This window comes from Onychostoma macrolepis, chromosome 07 (assembly GCF_012432095.1).
Source record: "Onychostoma macrolepis isolate SWU-2019 chromosome 07, ASM1243209v1, whole genome shotgun sequence".
NCBI lineage: Eukaryota > Metazoa > Chordata > Actinopteri > Cypriniformes > Cyprinidae > Onychostoma > Onychostoma macrolepis.
Window position 1 is genome coordinate 330,178 of NC_081161.1, and position 21,132 is coordinate 351,309.

A 21,132-nucleotide genomic window follows, 5' to 3' on the forward strand; every position below is an offset into this window, starting at 1 on the left:
GAGAAAGCACACTCTTCTTGGCGTTCAGTCTTAACCCCAACACTTTCATGTGAGCAAGAACAACATCTCGATGTTGAGCCGCCATCCACTCTGATTGAGCGAGAATCAACCAATTGTCGATATGCGGATGCCTTGTAGCCGCAACGGAGCTAACGCGGCATCCACACACTTTGTAAAAGTGCGGGGTGAGTGCTAGGCTGAAGGGAAGAACCCCATATTGGTGAGCTTCGCCTTTGAAAGCAAACCTCAGGAACTCCCTGTGAGTGGGAAGGATGGAGATATGGAAGTATGCGTCTTTTAGATCGATCGTGACAAACCCGTCCTCGGACCTGATCTGACACATGACCTGTTTGAGCATCTTGAACTTCAGTCTGCTGACTGAGCGGTTCAACTGATGCAGATCTAAAATGGGACGCCAACCCTCCATCCTTCTTGGGAACTATGAAGTACCGGCTGTAGAACCCGGAATCTCTTTCGTGAGGAGGGACCATCTCGATGGCCTCCTTCCATGAAACGAATGAGAATGACATAATCATTCTTGGCGCATTCTCAGCCTCGGCGACGCGCGCTGCAACAGTAAGCTCTCACTCAAAGGGGGAAGAACCACACCGCGGGATTCCAGCCCCGAGCGAGAGTGCTAGATCTAGGGATTGCAGGTGGAGAGAGTGCGAACCCGTTCGTCCAATCTATGTGCGATCCCCGCGATCTCATTCGCCGCCGTGCCTCAGCAGCGGCGGACCGGAACCGCGAGATCATACGGCGGGGAGAAGCACGATCAGCCCCTTTTTTTTTTTTTTTTGAGCTGACAGCGTGAACTCCATTCCTATGCTGACAACCTCGTTCATAATAAGCTTGTGCAAACAATGCTCGTGCAAACAATGCTCGTGCAAACACTGCGATTACAAAGCTCATCGACGCCCTTCACGTCCACCTCCTCGGAGAAAGACAGGCGGAGCGTCGAGCCCTCTCTCCGGGGGGAAGAACCCAGAGAGCAGGCGCTGGATCTGATGGGAAGGAAGAAGATAGGGGATCGCCCCGTCTTCATTCCCTCCACCTGATCCATCTGCGATCCCCGCGAGCGCAGCCGCTGCTCCGCCTCGGCAAAAGCGGGCCGGTAACGCAAGGAACGCAGGTGAAAGCTCCCTCCTCAAAGAGAGCCCTCTGAGAGTAAGCATACACAGCGACAAACGCTCACAAGCGGGCAGTCAGCTCCCTCGAGAGCTCTCAAGCAGACCACACACGGACTGTTAGTGAAAAACACACAGCCTGTAATGCGATCTGCTCTCGCCCAAGTGCTAGTTTTCTCTGCACTTTAGACATTGTGGAGCGTATTTAAGACTAAATAAGACTCACCACACCGATCGATCGACAGACAGCGATCGGACACAAACCTCTCGAGCCGGCGGTTCCCGCTCGCGAACCTCTCGAGGCGGCGGTGCCCGCTCGCGAACCTCTCGAGGCGGCGGTGCCCGCTCACAAAGCTACCGAGGCGGCGGTGCCCGCTCACAGTTCCTCCGAGGCGGCGGTGCCCGCTCACAAAGCTCCCGAGGCGGCGGTGCCTGCTCACGAACCTCTCGAGGCGGTGCCCGCTCACAGTTCCTCCGAGGCTGCGGTGTCCGCACACAAGGTTCCAGGCGGCGGTGTCCGCACAAGGTTCCCGAGGCGGCGGTAGCCGTTCCACGATCGTCAGCGGCGGTAGCCGCTCACGATCCTCACAGGATCCCGAAGCGGCGGTAGCCGCTCACGATCCTCACAGGATCCCGGCGGCGGTGTCCGCACACAAGGTTCCCGAGGCGGCGGTGCCCGCTCACAAAGCTCCCGAGGCGGCGGTGCCGCTCACGAACCTCGAGGCGGCGGTTCCGCCGCGAACCTCTCGAGGCGGTGCCCGCTCGCGAACCTCTCGAGGCGGCGGTGCCCGCTCACAAAGCTCCCGAGGCGGCGGTGCCCGCTCACGAACCTCTCGAGGCGGCGGTGCCCGCTCACAGTTCCTCCGAGGCTGCGGTGTCCGCACACAAGGTTCCCGAGGCGGCGGTGTCCGCACACAAGGTTCCCGAGGCGGCGGTAGCCGTTCACGATCGTCAGCGGCGGTAGCCGCTCACGATCTCACAGGATCCCGAAGCGGCGGTAGCCGCTCACGATCCTCACAGGATCCCCGAAGCGGCGGTGTCCGCACACAGGGTTCCCGAGGCGGCGGTGTCCGCTCGCGGTCCTCCCGAGGCGGCGGTGTCCGCACAAGGTTCCCGAGCGGCGGTGTCCGCCGCGGTCCTCCTGAGGCGGCGGTGTCCGCACACAAGGTTCCAGCGGCGGTGTCCGCACTCAAAAGGCTCAGCGGCGGTGTCCGCACACAAGGTTCCGAGGCGGCGGTGTCCGCACACAAGGTTCAGGCGGTGTCCGCACACAGGGTTCCCGAGGCGGTGTCCGCACAGGGTTCAGGCGGATGTGTCCGCTCGCGGTCCTCCCGAGGCGGCGGTGTCCGCACACAAGGTTCCCGAGGCGGCGGTGTTCGCTCACGTTCCTCTCGAGGCGGCGGCGCCCGCTCACAAGGCTCCCGAAGCAGCGGAGCCAGCCATTGCCCGTTTCAGGGTGGCAGCTCCGCACACGCTGCTGTGGTAGCCGCTGGTTCTGCCCTGGGTCCCCATCCCGCCGGCGCTGCCTCAGTCTCCAGGTCCCCCACCAGCACATGGACATGGCCCCCATCCCCCCTTCCCTGCTCCGTTCCTGCCTGGCCATCCCCCTGGTTGGGTGCTTGGAAATGTCTGGGAGCCATTCCTTAGAGGGGGGGTCCTGTCATGAATCCGGGTCCACGACGGTCCCTCTCACCACCAGAGGTCACTGTCTCCCGGATTCAATTCCCCAAACTCCACTCACCTCATTATTGTTTAATTTGCCCCAGCTGTGTTCCTGATTGCTGTCCCTTCTTAAGCTCCCTGTGTTTTCTGTTCTGCTCTCGTTCGTCTCACTTTTGTTCCAGGTATGCCTGTTATTTAAGTCTGCCCTGTGCCTCGTGTATGTCTTGTTTTCAGTACTTGTGTTTGCTCTGGCTTTTTCCCCTTCGGGGTGGTTTCAGTTGTGTTTTTGTTTATTTTATAATTTGTTAATAAAGAAGATTCCTTTTGCCAGCACTTGAGTCTTCGTTCCTCCCAACCCGTGACAATGAGGGCATGAATATTCCTCTCAAAGTTCTTAAAGGACAGAAAAGACTTCACCTTTGCCAGTGCTCTTAGATGAAAGAAACTAGATTTGACCTGAGCTGACCTGAATGTTGAACTTCAAAGCACTGTCCAGATAGACTCCCAAGTTTTTTACACAGGGTTTTACATATGGAGAGAGAGGACAGGTATTAAAATTTCTTTGTTTTTTTTGGATTCAGTGTGCCCAAATACGATAATCTCTGTCTTATTATAATTTAGATTTAGAAAGTTTACAGGGTAACACTTTACAATAAGGTTCATTATTTAACTACATTAGTTAACATTAACTAATAATAAACTGCACTTATACAGCGTTTATTAATCTTTGTTAATATTAATTTCAACATTTACTAATACATTATTAAAATCTTGTTAACATTAGTTAATGCACTGTGAGCTAACATGAACTAACAATGAACATCTGTATTTTTATTAACTAATGTTAGCGAAGATTAGTAAATACAGTAACAAATGTATTGCTCATGGTTAGTTCGTGTTAGTTAATACATTAACTAATGTTTAACTAATGAACCTTATTGTAAAGTGTTACCGTTTACAGCCATCCAAGCCTTTAAATCACTAAGGCAGGATGGTAGAGAGTCTAAGCAGTGTTTATCATGTTTTAAGGGAAGATACATTTGAATGTCTCATTTGAGAGAGAATGTCATATTTCTTAAAAATTGAACCTAATGGCAGCATATAGATGGAGAATAACATTGGAGCCAAGATGGAACCCTGGGGGATTTCACTCGTAAGTGAAGCTGTACTAGATGCAAAGTCCCCAATATTCACTGAGAAAGTTCTATTTTCAAGAAAACTAATTTAAAGCTTTCCCTTTGATGTCAGTGCATTTCTCCAAACGGGACAACAGGACATTACTGTCGACTGTGTCAAATGCAGCGCTTAAATCCAAGAGCACAAGCACGACAGAGCTACCGGTATCCACAGTTCTCCGTACATCATTTATCACTTTAACAAGAGCTGTTTCTGTAGAATGATATTTTCTAAATCCAGATTGAAATACTTCAAAAATCTTGTTTTCTTCCAGGAAATTGTACAGTCGCTGAAAGACCACCTTCTCTAATATTTTAGAGATAAATGAAAGTTTAGTAACCGGTCTAAAATTTGTTAAAATTGTAGGGTCTAAATTTGGCCGTTTGAGGAGAGGTTGGACAGAGGCATGTTTCAAACAATCAGGTACAGTTGCTGCTTCACGACATTTATTTATAAATGCTAAAAGATTGGGCCCTATCGAATTTAAAACGTGTTTAACAAGGCGAGGAGGAATTACATTGAGCGACGAACCAGTGGGTTTCAGCTTATTTACAATTTCCTGCAAGGACGAAAGAGAAATTACTGTAAATTAATTAAAAACAAAATATGTCTTTTATCTTATTAACAAAATTTTCACACATAGTTATTGACTCACATAGCGATGGGGCATACTAATAGCAGGATTCACTACCGCATTTCTAGTTTTAAAAAGAGTTCTTGGGTTATTACAATTTCTTTCGATGAGGTCAGCAAAGTATTTAGACTTTGCTGACCTCATAGCCCGTTGAAATTTAGAGAGAGTGTCCTTTAGTAGTTCGTAGGAGACCTGTAGCTTATCTTTTTTCCATTTCCTTTCTGCTCGTCTACAGGTCTGTCTAATCTCCCCAACAGCCTTATTTACCCACGACTCAGATTTAGGTTTTTGATATTTAATTTTCAAGGGAGCCACTTCATCTAAAATATTAGTGCAAGCAGTGTTAAACCAGCTAAGGTGTCCTGAATTTGCGCGTCGGAGACTCCCGCAAGCGCACTGAACGCTGTGGGAAACTCACCACTGGTTTTAGGTGTCAATATATGAGACCAACGCATCGGTTTAACAGTGCTAGTCGTATCTGATTTAAAAGGAATAAAGAGCAAGATAGACTCATGGTCAGAGATACCAAAATCGCCCAGTTCCGGGTCTTCAATGGATACGTTAACACAAGATCAAGTGTATGAGCCCGCAGAAGTGGGTAGTAACGAGTTACATTTACTGTTACATTTACTTCGTTACATTTACTTGAGTAAATTTTTGGGTAACTAATACTTTCAGAGTATATTTAAAATGGGTACTTTTACTCTTACTCAAGTACATTTTAGTGAAAAACGGTACCTTTACTTCGTTACTGTGGGCGACGCTCCTCGTTACTTTATCTTAATGCAATACAAGTTAAAAATCCTTCAATTTATTCCAAACGCGCCGTCTACTTTTTCTGGGCAATGAGCGATGTTCAATTCTGTTCAAGGCTTGATCAGACCAGTTGGCAAACCAGTGAATCGGTTCGTGAATCAGTTTGAATGATTCGTTCATTCAGTTCAGCCGCACGCGCTGAGTCGTCTGAAGCGGTTGTAACATCAGGAGCGTTGAAGACATGGCTTTGGATCTACAGTCAGTTGAAAGCAAAGGCTATGGTTTGCTAGCTATGAAGATCTTTATTAGATGAACACCACGTGTGCTGTCGGTTCCACAGGTATAGATTCGATTACAGTACACGATACCACTATGACATTACAGTTTGTTGTACATGTACCTTACACATTAAATACAATGTATAATTTATTCATTAAATAAGCTGTCACAGAGTATTAAATGAACATCCGCCAAACCCGCGTTAGTTCCAGGAGGAATGCCTTGCCTAGACACAATTAATATTGATATTTTCACAATATTTACGCTTGCAGAAATAAAGGCTACATTTGTTTACATTTTGCAGAAGAGACGGAAGAAGTGCATTTGTTTCGTTATGTTCAGATGTTCTGTAGCGGTCATGTGAGGAGTTTTCACTCTTCTCCGTGTCAGAGGTTATATACATATATACATTTATAATACATAATTAAATTTATTTCAGTGATGCAAATCAGAATTTTTATCAGCTGTTACTCCAGTTTTCAGAGTCCTATGATCCTTCAGAAATCATTAAAATATATTGATTTATTACCAGTGTTGTTGAAAAAACAGCATATGCTGGTTAGGTATGATTTGAAGCTGGGATGCTGGTTTATGCTGGTTTAAGATGGTCCTTAACTGGTCATGTGCTGGTCTTAAGCTGGTTGGACCATCTTAGGACCAGCACATGACCAGCTTAAATCAGCTCAAACCAGCATCCCATGCTTCAAAACATACCTTACCAGCATATGCGGGTTTTTTCAACAGGGAACAGTTTTGCTGCTTAATATTGTTTGGAACCTGTGACATTTTGTTTAGGATTATTTTATGAATAGAAAGCTAAAAAAGAACAGCATTGATAATAAATCAGGCTGATAAAAATTCTGATTTGCATCACTGAAATAAATTACAGTTAAAAAAAAAAAAAAAACATTAAAAGTATTTTGAACGGCAGTGTGTGTGTGTGTGTGTGTGTGTGTGTGTATGTGACGCTGGACCACAGTCATAAGTGTCAATTTCTTCAAACAAAATCAAAATACTGAGAAAATTGCATTTAAAGTTGTCCAAATGAAGTTCTCAGCAATGCATATTACTAATCAAAAATTAAGTTTTAATATATTTACGGTAAGAAATTTAAAAAATATCTTCATGGAACATGATCTTTACTTAATATCCTAATGATTTTTGGCATAAAAGAAAAATGTATAATTTTGACCCATACAATGTATTTTTGGCTATTGCTACAAATATACCCCAGCGACTTAAGACTGGTTTTGTGGTCCAGGGTCACATATGTATATGTGTATATATATATATACAGTATATTTATATATAAATTGTATCTAAATATCTATATATCTACATAAAAGTAAACTATATTCAGTATATGATCCAAAGTAACTAGTAACTAACTACTTGAGTAGTTTTTTTATCCGATACTTTTTTACTCTTACTCAAGTAACTATTCAGACTATTACTTTTACTTTTACTTGAGTAAATATTTCTTCAAGTACTTTTACTTGAGTACAGTTTTTGGGTACTCTACCCACCTCTGTGAGCCCGTAAATGCGTTGGGCCCTTGACCCACTGAATTAAAACTGAATGGAAGAACTTCAGAAAGTGGGCTCGTGTCCCGGGTTGCGATAGAGGCTATTTACACTAAGTTAAAATAGCAGTATTCTTTAGTGATATGCTATTTACACAGTGGAAATAGCTTTAGATTATATTTATTCTATGTTAAAATAGCAGGATCCTGCTAATTACTTATTGCAAATATTGAATAAAAGGGTATGATTAATTGTGGCGAAAAACATTATTAGAGAAAAACATTACTTATTGCAAATAGTGGCCATTATCTGCACTTCTGCATTGTAGTACATTATAAAATAGTATGCAATAACTTATTGAGTGTAATTTTTTTAAATTTTATTTCAAATTATTAAATGGATGCCACCTTATTGGGACAAAAACCCTCCCTATACACCTACCCTAACCCTACCCGATACTTTATGTTCAACTTTTTGATTATTTCCTTCAATTTTATTAAAAAATAAATGCTTTTCTAATTTGATTTGAAATTTAAAAAGGGAGGAAAAAAAGTTTGCGTAGTTAGTGTAAATGGCCTCTGCCAACAACATGGCTATTTGCACTTAAATAGACACACCGATTTTTTATTTTTTTTTATATTCCCAACAATTAAACAGTTGCCCACAGAAAAAAACAGGGGGTGCTGCAGCCCCCTCAGCACCCCCACTTCCCGCGCCCCTGAATATGAGGCGGCCGATACAGGAAAGGATGAGCTAACAGATCCGATACGACGGGAACATTCCTCCCACACGATGGTGAACGCCAGCAAAAAATCAGATTTCTAGCAGTTTCCCGAATAGAAGATTACAGCTCCCACTGAGCCCTCGAAACCAGTTTGAGTTTGACGGCCACACCACCTCGCTTTCCGTGCCGCCTTCACCGCCTCCGCCCAGGTAACACATGGCATTCGGTGAAGATATGCAGGTATCAATACACAGGGCTGGGAAGGTTACTTTTAAAATGTATTTCACTACAGATTACAAAATACATGATTCAAAAAGTAATCCGTAATGTATTTCGTTACATTACTCAGGTTTAGTAACTTAATCTAAACCCAGCCAGCACACTTATGCGGGGCCCAGATGGGTGGCTCCTGGACTCTCTAACTGGGCCCCAGCCAGTTTTGTCCTCGGTTTCATGAGGGCCCCACATGGGTCAGCCCAGATGAGACAATGAAATGAACTCTGCTCAGTATGCATACTACAGAGTGCTGAAATAAGACTGAAGCAGCACTGCAGTTCATTAGATAATTAAGTGATTAATCTAGTACTGATTGAGCGTTAGTGACGAACACCTGCTAAAGAAGAAAGAGACGAGCAGAAACACAACAACAACTATTGACTTCCAGCCACAGCCTGCAAAACAACTGAAGATAAAAGACATTCAATCTCTGAAGATCTCAGCAGAGGATTAAACAACTCCACAAACAGCATTACTAGCATCATTATTACTAACCAGACTGACCTTATTTCTGTCGGATTGTCTGGAGAAGCTCTTATTGAGAAATACAGAGGTTCAGATGTTGGTTTTATTGATATATATATAAAAGGGATTTTTGATATCTCGAACGGTTTGCCCGTGGCGAGGTGATGAATTATGGCGAAAAATGAGAGACAGGAAATGTCTAATAACATCCACATACATTGTCTGATTTTGATCAAACTTCAGGGATTTGTTTGTTGCATGATGCCGATCGAATAGATGTGACTATTATGAGTAAAAGTTATAGCGCCACCAACTGGCAGCAGGAAATGTGTCAATTTCAAAATGCTTTGAATTCAGCATCTTATTTTTACCCGATTTGCTTCAAACTTCATCAGAATAATGACAAAACACGGCTGATGTAAAACTGTGAAGGGAATATTGATATCTAAAATATTGTTGCCATGGTAATATGTCAAAGTTGAATATTTTTTTCCGGTTATTTTGAGGCAGATAACATGCTTAGAATGCCATGAAACTCAATACACACATCCGTATTAATGATAGTTAGACACCGGAAAAAGCTCATAAATGGGCGTGGAAGAGGCACTCTATAGCGCCACCTTTTGTCAAAAGTTTGGGGGTTAGTTTTAGCTACAGACACCAAACTCGGTACATAAATTGTTCTTATTAAGCCGGACAACTTTCTAATTTACAGTCATTAGCTACGACCTACAGGAAGTCGGCTATTTTTATTTGAATGTTTGTTTTCTAAGAAAACAGGCTGTAAATAAATTCATACTCCTCCTAGCAGAAACAAGTAGTTCACACCAAACTTTGTCAACATGATGCCAATATACTGAAGATTTTAAATTGCGGACGGATTTAGGATATCTCGAACGGTGTGGTAATGGTGATGTATTAAAGTAACAGTAAAACAAATAGCAGTAATTTTCTTATATCTTTAAAGTGCAGTTTCCAAACACTTCAAAACTTGTTACATAAATATAACAAATAATTCTGAGGAAACATGCTTAGTTTCAATAATGTATCATGCTCAGGGGTCACAAAACAATTAAAACTATCACTGAAATTGGTTTAAAGGTGAGGAGTGTAATACCAAGGATGACCACCAGATGGAGACATGACCTTAATTTTCAAGAGTTGGCTGAGCTGCCTGTCTGTCTCTCAGAATGAAAAATAATGCATAGAATCAGCTGAAGTGTTCTGTACTGTCAGTATTCTTATATATATATATATATATATATATATATATATATATATATATATATATATATTATCATATGCTTTTTAAATAGTTATAAAATATAAAAATATTGGTAACAATTTACTTTAAGGTCTCTTTGGTTAACATAATTTATTACATTAATTAACATGAACTAAAAAGGAACAATATATTTTAAAATCCTTTATTAATCTTATTTAATTTTAGTTAATACTAACATTAAAAATATTAATTTTATGTTAATTCACAGAACATAAACTAATGTTAAGATACAACTTTAAATTTTAATAATGTATTAATACATTTTAACTTATTAATTAACATGAATAAATATTATATAATTAATTTTCATGTTAACTAGTATAGTTCAAGAACATAGTTTTTAACATTAGTTAATTCAAAACTAAAAACTAATCTTGAATAACATATGTTTTACTATATTTTGTGTTAGTAAAAAATTATTTATGTTAGTTCATGGTACAGTAACTGATGTACATTAACAAGAAATTAATTAAAAATGTAGTAGTCAATTTTGAACATATCATTAACCAAGATTCATAAATGCTATAAAATTATTGTTCATGCTAACTTAATGTTAACTTATAATAATGTCAAAAAATAAAAACTTATTGAAAAGTGTTACAAAAGTTTTACATTGTTCTTTATGTGTGTGTGTGTGTGTGTGTGTGTGTGAGAAAGAGAGAATAGAGAGACTAACATTAATAAAAGCTATATAATTATTGTTCATATTAATTAATATAGTTAATGTTAATAACTGAAACCTTATTGAAAGTGTTACCAAAATTGTATATATTGTTGCGTGTATGTGTGTGTGTCTGTGTGTGTGTGTGTGTGTGTGTGTGTCTCTCAATGTCTTGATAGTTTTGATTAACCCTTTCATTGCTGTATCCCTCAAAACCAGACTGCCAGAGGGTTACTGTAATGCATGTGTCCGCTGGGCACAGTTTTCCTGATGCCACCGGCGTGGCGGTTGCACTGACGGCTTGGGCCCGCCATCGCTGCTTGCAGCTATATTTTTTTATTTATTTTTTTATTCATCCTTTTTATTAATATAAAAAAGATTTTAAAAATTTAAACTTCAAATTTTATTTGAAAAAATGGTCAAAACTTTATCTGTACATGCAGTACATGATAACATGTTATGAATATTTTTGTTAGTTTAAAATCTGGCCATCATTCTTAATTAAAGTTTTTATTTCATTTGTTTATGCAAACAAAAAGTGCATATTTGTCACGAATCCGGTCTGTGGCCTTCTGGGACTCCATCATCCATCGCACGGACGACACACACACACACAGCTGATTGCACTGATCACACAGCTTACTTAAGCCATGGACTTCCTTAGTCAGATCGCCGAGTATTGTATAGCATTTATCACTCTCCTAGCGATAGCTATTCTAGGAGCTCACTTAGTTGTCATAGTCTTGCCTTGCCTGTTTTCTCGTGTTTTGATTCCTGCCCGTGTTTCCTGGATTAACCCTTTGCCTTGCCGTTTCGGTCTCTGTTTGCACCTCGCTTGGACTATTGCTCTTGTACCTGGATTATCTCTCTGCCTTACCCTGTTCGCCGATCGTTGACCCACGCTACCCTAGGATTACTCTTTGTCTTGCCCATGCCATACCTGTTTGCCGATGTTTGACATTGCCTGTGATTGACTATGTTTCTAAATAAAAGCTTGCACATGGATCCCAGTCACAAACAGTCTCTCGAGGAAAAGAAAGAGCAAAAAAAAAAAAGTAAATGGCGGAAAGGAACGTCCATAGAACTCACTAATCTGAAACAAAGTTTCCACCTTCTCATCCACAGCTCATTAAATTCACACACAATCACGATGACAAAACAGCGCAGTTACCGGACTCGCACCAGTATGTGTAACTTAATAATATAGTTATCGTACACTTATTATTTTACATTTGTCCAAACAAATATGTCTTAGTTGTGCTCTTAATGAAAAATATGTATATTTGTCAATGTCAACAACAACAAAAAAATATATATATATAGGCAATAATAAGCCCATTAAGGCTTGGGCCCTGCAAGCGTGAGACAGTGTGAAAGAGATTTCAAAGCGGAGCTCGGACCGAATTGAGTTCTCTTTCGCTTCTTCATCAGCAAATGCACACAACATTATGTCAGAATGACTGTCTTGACAAGTATCCACATAAACAGGTTTTATTGTTTCTGACCCACTCTTCGGCTCAAACCAGCAGGTTCATAACAGTATACTGCTCAGTCCCCTCGCCACATCGGCTCAAATGCATAAGAAATTGCACTTATTAAATTAAACTTTTTTTTTTAAATCTTTTTAATTTTTACTATCATTTTATTATTATTATTTTTTTTTTTTTTAAGTTCAACAAAATGTATGTTAAAATCGTATTTAACTCCATTTTACTATTAACTTGAATTTCAGGTTGAGAAGCCAATTGATGGTCATTTATATTGTAACTAAAATCTGTATATGAATTTGCATTAAATCATTTCAGTTTGATTTCTCTGGACATGACACGATTGCACCAGTCGCACGGATGCATTTCAGATCATATCAAGCATGAGATCCACTTGCATTGACGCAGAATGTTTTGCACAGAATCATTCTGACTGAAGAGAAGCATGGATAAAGGGAAGGAAACAAGGACAGGAGGGAAAGAGGCTTTTATGCATCTTGTTTGTATTGTGTGGAGATCAAAGTATCTGAGTTAATATGATAAACAAGAATAAAGAAATAAAGACAAAGACAATCTCCTCATCTGTAGCAAATCAAAACATATAACATTGTTTAATCAAACGTTAAAGACAGAATTAAAAGACAAAAACTCAAATGCTTACATCTTCAATGAAGATATTATAATATATATATATATATATATATATATATATATATATATATATATATATATATATATATTTTTTTTTTTTTTATGAAAATGGTGGCTAATTCATATGAAGTCATATAAACTCATTCCTCACTTTCCAAAGTACTACTACTGCTATTACTTCTACTTCTACTTCTTCTTCTTCTTCTTCTACTACTACTACTACTACTACTACTACTACTACTACTACTACTACTACTACTACTACTACTACTACTACTACTACTACTACTACTACTACTATTGATCGTCAGGTGACCCAGACATGAGTCTCAAACAGTCTCGAAGCCTCCAGATGTTTGTGCTTCAAGCCGCCCAAAACAGCAGCTGTACGAAACACTACACACGCCCTTCACTGATGATCATTTCATTATATTCACTTTCAAACTGTCTCTGAAACACACAGAGGACGATTTTAATCTTTTATCGACTTTTACACTTAAACAAGGCATTAGATTTACACGCGGCTGTGTTCCGTGGCTGATGCTCGGCTTGAGTTTGGTCTGACCGGGGCAAAACAAACATCTCCTCGCCGCGTATTTTAGTCTCCACAGAAAGCCAAGAAGCTCTGCCTGGTGTTCACTGTGTTTCTGCTGCGCTGAACTATTTTAGCACTCGAGTTTAGTCCTTAAATGTAGGAGAAGAAAACACACGCGCGAGGGGCTCGCGGAGGCGCGCAGACACCGAGCGGCGGGTTGAGTCTGTAAGGTTCTCATGTGTTGTTTAAGAGCGCGGCGCCGCGCGAGCGACAGACAGACAGACAGAAATGGCAGAAACCGCTCCAGCTGCTGCCGCTCCGCCGGCCAAAGCGCCCAAGAAGAAGTCCTCCGCCAAAGCCAAGAAAGCAGGTCCAGGCGTCGGTGAGCTGATCGTCAAAGCCGTGTCCGCGTCCAAGGAGAGGAGCGGCGTGTCCCTCGCCGCGCTGAAGAAAGCTCTCGCCGCCGGCGGCTACGACGTGGAGAAGAACAACTCCCGCGTCAAGCTCGCCATCAAGAGCCTGGTGACTAAAGGCACCCTGCTGCAGGTCAAAGGGACCGGCGCCTCCGGCTCCTTCAAGATCAGCAAGAAGCAAGCCGAGACCAAGAAGAAAGCGGCTCCTAAAGCCAAGAAGCCCGCGGCCAAGAAACCCGCTGCTGCCAAGAAGCCCAAGAGCGCAGCGGCGAAGAAGCCCGCCGCGAAGAAATCGCCCAAGAAGCCCAAGAAACCCGCCGCAGCCGCCGCTAAGAAGCCGACGAAGAGCCCCAAGAAGGCGAAGAAGCCAGCGACGCCCAAGAAAGCAGCCAAGAGCCCCAAAAAGGCCAAGACTGCCAAACCCAAGACGGCGAAGCCTAAAGCTGCTAAACCTAAAGCTGCAAAGCCTAAAGCTGCTAAACCTAAAAAAGCAGCTCCCAAGAAGAAATAAACATCTTCTGTTTTATTCCCCAAAGGCTCTTTTAAGAGCCACACACAGACTCTAAAGAAAGAGCAAAATAAAGACCTGCACTTTGGCTCTTAGTGGAAGAAACAACAAAACATTAGCTTCTCTTATCTTTATGATTCTATCTGTCTGTATTCTTATTATACAATTTAACAAAAGCAAAATAATAATAAAATAACACTAGCTTGCTCTATTATTACTATTATATGGTTTTCTTTATTATTTTTTTATGTAATAAAAAGAACAAAAAAAGACCTTGCTAAGTATACTAACAGACTTGTTATAACACTTGCATATTATTGCTCTTTTGTTGATTGTCTAACATGGCTACTGTACAAATCACTGTAAACTATTTCTATAAACATATTATTGCACTACTGATATTTTGCTTAGACTATACATTGCTTAATAATATTGTACACGACTGTATTTATTATACTGTTCTTCGTTGTTGCTGTTCATACTGTACATATAACCCTACACAGCTCTCATATTCATATTCTGTACATACTCTGCTTAATATTGTATATAACTCCACTGTACATACTGTAAGTTTTAGTTTCACTTAATCTGCACTAATCTGTGTATACAATACTATATTCTTGCACTTCTGGTTAGATGCTAACTGTGTTTCATTAGCTCTGTACTCGCGCTCTGCATAATGACAATAAAGTTAAATCTAATCTAATTTAGAAACATACTTATTCGTGTTTATTTATATAAACAGCTTCAATGGATCACCGATCTAAATTGAATTAGGTTAAAAACAACATTTAGTAATGCTTTTTGCATTGATATATATTTTTAAACTTATTCAGCACCCCATCACGATTTATTTAATATTATCTGTCGTGTGTGTTTAGTCTAAATGCAGCACACTCCGGCCGCCTGCTGTGGAGGCGTGGCTTTGGCGGTTTGTGTTGGAGGGAAGTTCAGTGATTGGTTTAAATCTTACAAAGTTCTAAACCAATGAGCGACTGGCACGCTCCTTTAAAATCAGAAGAGCGGGACTCACGGCTTCATTATTTCTGTTAATCAAACGCTGAGATTTCAGTAATCGACAATGAGCGGCAGAGGAAAAACCGGCGGCAAAGCGAGAGCGAAGGCCAAGACTCGGTCGTCCAGGGCAGGGCTGCAGTTCCCCGTCGGTCGCGTTCACAGGCTTCTCCGCAAAGGTAACTACGCAGTGCGCGTCGGTGCCGGTGCTCCCGTCTATCTGGCGGCTGTGCTCGAGTATCTCACCGCTGAGATCCTGGAGCTGGCTGGAAACGCCGCGAGGGACAACAAGAAGACCCGCATCATCCCCCGTCACCTGCAGCTGGCGGTGCGCAACGACGAGGAGCTGAACAAACTCCTGGGCGGAGTGACCATCGCTCAGGGCGGCGTGCTGCCCAACATCCAGGCCGTGCTGCTGCCCAAGAAGACCGAGAAACCCGCCAAAGCCAAGTAAACGAGTCCGGTCTGCTTCTCCAACACAAAGGCTCTTTTCAGAGCCACACACTTCATCTGATAGAGAGCGCTTTTATATATTTATATATATGTATATTATTTTTTTCTCCATCAGTAGCGACGTGCCATAAACGTATACAGGTGCTGGTCATATAATTAGAATATCATCAAAACGTTGATTTATTTCACTAATTCTGTTCAAAAAGTGAAACTTGTATATTATATTCATTCATTACACACAGACTGATATATTTCAAATGTTTATTTCTTTTAATTTTGATGATTAGAGCTTACAGCTCATGAAAGTCAAAAATCAGTATCTCAAAATATTAGAATATTACTTAAGACCAATAAAGATTCTCTCTGGTGTTCAGGTCAGGCGAGTTTGCTGGCCAATTAAGAACAGGGATACCATGGTCCTTATACCAGATACTGGTTGCTTTGGCAGTGTGGGCAGGTGCCAAGTCCTGCTGGTAAATGAAATCAGCATCTCCATAAAGCTTGTCAACAGAAGGAAGCATGAAGTGCTCTAAAATCTCCTGGTAGATGGCTGCGTTGACTGTGGACATCAGAAAACACAGTGGACCAACACCAGCAGATGACATGGCAGCCCAAATCATCACTGACTGTGGAAACTTCACACTGGACTTCAAGCAACATGGATTCTGTGCCTCTCCACTCTTCCTTCAGACTCTGGGACCTTGATTTCCAAATGAAATGTAAAATTTACTTTCATCTGAAAAGAGGACTTTGGACCACTGAGCAACAGTCCAGTTCTTTTTCTCCACAGCCCAGTTAAGATGCTTCTGACGTTGTCTCTGGTTCAGAAGTGGCTTGGTAGCCCTTTTCCTGAAGACGTCTGAGCGTGGTGACTCTTGATGCACTGACTCCAGCTTCAGTTCTCTCCTTGTGAAGCTCTCACAAGTGTTTGAATCGGCTTTGCTTAACTGTATTCTCAAGCTTGCGGTCATCCCTGTTGCTTGTGCACCTTTTCCTACCCAAATTCTTCCTTCCAGTCAACTTTGCATTTAATATGCTTTGATACAGCACTCTGTAAACAGCCACACCTTTCAGTAATGACCTTCTGTGACTTACCCTCTTTGTGGAGGGCGTCAATGTGTATTCATAACTATCAAATGTAAATGGCATACCAAAAATGAATTTAAAAAAAAACACTGTTTAACAAAAATAAAACAATTATTACAATAATCATTACCAAAAAATAACAATTTCCTGAAGATGTATGAAAAAAGGCCCATGAGTCCACTGTCTCTGTTTTCAGTTATTATAAATGTTCTAATTTATCTCATGATTTCATGTGAAGCTTTTAGTTGAAGTCACTTGTATGACCTGCTTTATTGTTAGGGAACTGTAAAAAACTAGAATACAAATGAATTAAGCTAATTAATTTAGTGAGTACCATGACTGACAGCATATCGTCCTTATAGATAACTGCAGTGAAGATCAGAGTATCAGGTCTTATGTGTCTCTGGTGATTCAGTGTTATTGTGTTTTTCTGTCACATTAAATACATCATCTCCTTATTTCTTGCATTTTCACTATATTTTTCAGTAACTGACTACATGTGCTGAAGGAAAAAAATATTGAGAAATAATATTTCATAAAGCCTTTAATATTCCCAAAGAAGGTAACACCAGTGACAAAAACGGTACATGTGGTTTTTAAATGATTGCATAAAAAAGATTAAATAAAAAATCATTAAGGTGTCATTTATATCATTCATAAAGTCAAAAGGTAATTTAATAATTTGGTCTTAAGTTTAAATGTTAGAAAAATAAAAACATTTTAAGACATCTTGCCAAGTGGACATTTCTGTTGAATTATATATATATATATATATATATATATATATATATATATATATACACACACAACATATGTACACATACATAGTACAGTACATATAGCATTACGTTTGTATGATAATTATCCTTGTCCAGTTGCAGTGATTTTATACAAATTAAATTATAATGTTATGTGATGATGTGTTAGTGTAGAGTGTGTGTTTGATTGTAAAGTAATAAACAGAACAAAGGATTTTAAGCGGGAAACACAAACAGCCCTTTTTGAAAACAGAAGCTGCTCAGTCATTGGCTAGCAGTCATGAGCAGACGTCACACATCAGCCAATCACAAGCCTCTGCACCTTCATGACATCATAAGCTCGTGACCCTATGAGGGTTTAAAAGCAGACGCGGAACAGAGAGCAGTATATTCTCTACGTGCTCGGAACAGAGGAAGAGGTTAATCTTCGCGATGGCAAGAACCAAGCAGACGGCTCGTAAATCCACCGGCGGCAAAGCCCCGAGGAAGCAGCTCGCTACTAAAGCCGCCCGGAAGAGCGCCCCAGCCACCGGCGGCGTCAAGAAGCCCCACCGTTACAGGCCCGGCACCGTGGCTCTCCGAGAGATCCGCCGTTATCAGAAGTCCACCGAGCTGCTGATCCGCAAACTGCCTTTCCAGCGCTTGGTGCGAGAAATCGCGCAGGATTTCAAGACGGACCTGCGCTTCCAGAGCTCCGCCGTCATGGCCCTGCAGGAGGCCAGCGAGGCTTATTTGGTCGGTCTGTTTGAGGACACCAACCTGTGCGCCATCCACGCCAAGAGAGTCACCATCATGCCCAAAGACATCCAGCTGGCGCGCCGCATCCGCGGAGAGCGCGCTTAAACCCGCCGCTGCAGTTGCACCCCAACGGCTCTTTTAAGAGCCACCGACACCGCACTGAACGAGACCGTTTCCACTGTATCTGAACCCAAATATAACTTATAGCAAGTACAATTGTGCTCACGAGCTTAATGAATGTAGACTGGGTCTTATCTTGTGCCATTTTATTTATTTTAGTTCCTTATCACAAAGGTTATGTGTGTGTATGTGTATTAGATGTGCTCAAATGTATTCATACCCTTGGTTTGGCAAATATAAACCATGGCTGTGAAAGTAAATCTATCATTATTTAAAACTAAACCACTTTGGTCATGAATATTCATACCCTTTTATTCAATACTTGCTGCAATCTCTTTTGCTAATATAGCAGCTGAGTTTTCTCTTTAATGTCTGATGAGTTCAGAGAACACGAGACCCTTCCTTCCTCCAGAAGCTCTCCAGATCCTTCAGATTCACAGCTGTATGCTGCTGCTTCTCTTCAGTTCGCTCCACTCGTCTCAGGTCATCAGGCTCATCGTATTAATATTCATAAGAACAGTTTTAACATATTATAATATTTACTTATTTGTGCTTATAGCTTTTATGAGTATGATGATTTATAACACCGTGAACATGTTGCATCCACTTCTTACAATGGATTACATTTCACATAATTTTATTGTATTATAACTTAAGTCTCATATCTTGCCATCGTTCTCATGCTACTTTACTAAAAGCAATCAAAGACCACTTATAAGTATATTAATAATAATAGTAATATTTTTCTTCTCTTAAAGATTCATGAGTATTAGTAGTATGTTTGATAAATATATGCAAACACTTAACTTTGATGGTTCCTCAACAGATAAACTGACTATAAGTAACTTTGCAAGTACGTCAACATTATACACTAACCTTAACCTGAGCCTAATACTCTGATGAGAGTTAGTCGATGTGTAGCTCAGTCATTCTTGAGAAGTGGGACAAAACAGGGCTCAAAATGAAAAAAATAAATAAAACCTTGTACTCAGACAAATGACAAACTACATTTATGTATATTATATGTACTGAGCTACTGATCTCTGCTTTGATACAACCTCACAACTTTTCTCTTTTTTTTTAACAAAATGTGCTTTTTACCTTGGACTGTGTAATATAGTTTAAACTTAATCTGTAACAGCATTCAAAATACTAGGATTCACCTGTAAATGTGTTTAAAAAGAAATGCATGACAAACTAGTTTAAGGAAACAGAACCTTTCACACTTCCGCAGGTATGAGACATAATCCTTATTATTCTTTTATCATTATTCTTTTGTTTTTATTCAGCCATTATCAGCCTTTATACTGGCATTAAAACGTTTACCAAGCCACATCGCTTCAATCCCAGCATACATTTACCCAACTATTATCAGAAGTATTTCTAAATAAATACAACAAAACATTTTATTGCGACCTTACGTGAAGTATTATGACAAAAATGCATTATGAAGAAGAATTTGACCTGTTCTGCAGCTGCATTAGAGCTAATATTAGCATCATGCTTCATAAGACAATTTATGAGATTAATAATACACTTTTACTCAGAACTCACTTCAAACCACCATCGAGTGTTTGTAATAACCTACTTTTACGATCACATGTGCAATTTGGTTGTTTACTGTTGTTAAAATATGCTATTTATAGCCTTTTATATCGCTGCACAAATTAGTATTTCAGATGTACACATTCAACTCAAGACATACAGACCATATCTATCATAATCGTGTGTTTATTATTTTATATAATCTATAGTGGCTGTTGTCATGTTTATTTCTGCTGCTCTGCTGAAACTCACGTTGTTTGTGATGTTACCGCCTCTCCGTTCAGGGATACATTTCAAGTATGATACACATGAGTAAAAGGATCTATTTTAATTTGTATTTGTCTATATACACTTTGGGTGGCTGCGGTACATTAAAAAAGTAGCCCAAAAACCGCAGCCCACGGCTCTGTAATTTTTCCCGCGACTGTATTTTCCAACTAAACCACTTGTGCCGTTGCCCTGGCAACACTGCTGTCCCCTCATCACACAATCATAGATGACCTTCTGCGCTGCGATGACGGGAAGAAGTTAGGGTCAAACCTTATCAATATTTATATAATATTTAAAATACCTTATATTTTTTTTAATGAAATATCAAATGGATAATCAATACAGATTTATTTTCACAGCCTTCTTTGATCACATTTACGAAGGGTATGGATAATTTTGAGCACAGCTGTATATATATATACACACAAAATGCTGGTGAATATGAAAACAGCAAATGCACATAATTGGGTATATGTCGAAGGTCACCTGACCAAACCCGGAAAACAGGTCTCATCGCTTCCGCTTGTCAGAGAACGTATTAATAGCAGTATTAAAAAAATGGCGATATCAATGGACTTTTAAGGTAATCAGTTAAATCAGCTAGCTGTTTTTATTGTTGACAATTTATTCGACTTTTATATACAAATGTTATTGAAAAGAATAAAAATGTTAAACTTTTATATATATCAATCCACATATGTGATGGACATTGGTTATGATTATCTTTAGTGTCTACTTTGAAGGCATCTTGAGTAAAACAGCTTCATATTTAACGGGGAACTTGCAAAACGTGTGAACCGGAAGCAACGAGACCTGGTTAGCAGAATACGGAAGTCTGTTGCGCATAACCCGTATTGCTTGCGGTCCTAGACAACGATAATGATGATCTGCAAGTCGCTGGTCTGTCAAAGGCGTACATTTAAATATTATTTAGATATTATGCAATAAAGTATATTTGTCAAATTAATCTTATAAAACATGCATTT

The 21,132-nt window shown here is 40.5% G+C and overlaps 3 protein-coding genes across 3 annotated transcripts; all 3 read left to right on the forward strand.

Annotated features, from left to right (window-relative positions):
* The first annotated feature begins 13,529 nt into the window (after nucleotides 1-13,529).
* LOC131543473 (histone H1-like) lies at nucleotides 13,530-14,328 on the forward strand. The gene has a single exon (XM_058780856.1). It carries the CDS (start codon nucleotides 13,530-13,532, stop codon nucleotides 14,163-14,165), a length of 636 nt encoding a protein of 211 aa, XP_058636839.1. The 3' UTR covers nucleotides 14,166-14,328.
* Nucleotides 14,329-15,222: 894 nt separating this feature from the next.
* Nucleotides 15,223-15,678, forward strand: LOC131543483 (histone H2A-like). The gene has a single exon (XM_058780866.1). The coding sequence runs from the start codon at nucleotides 15,244-15,246 to the stop codon at nucleotides 15,628-15,630; it is 387 nt and encodes a 128-aa protein (XP_058636849.1). The 5' UTR covers nucleotides 15,223-15,243; the 3' UTR covers nucleotides 15,631-15,678.
* A 2,202-nt stretch (nucleotides 15,679-17,880) lies between these two features.
* LOC131543481 (histone H3) lies at nucleotides 17,881-18,349 on the forward strand. The gene has a single exon (XM_058780864.1). It carries the CDS (start codon nucleotides 17,906-17,908, stop codon nucleotides 18,314-18,316), a length of 411 nt encoding a protein of 136 aa, XP_058636847.1. The 5' UTR covers nucleotides 17,881-17,905; the 3' UTR covers nucleotides 18,317-18,349.
* Nucleotides 18,350-21,132: the final 2,783 nt, after the last annotated feature.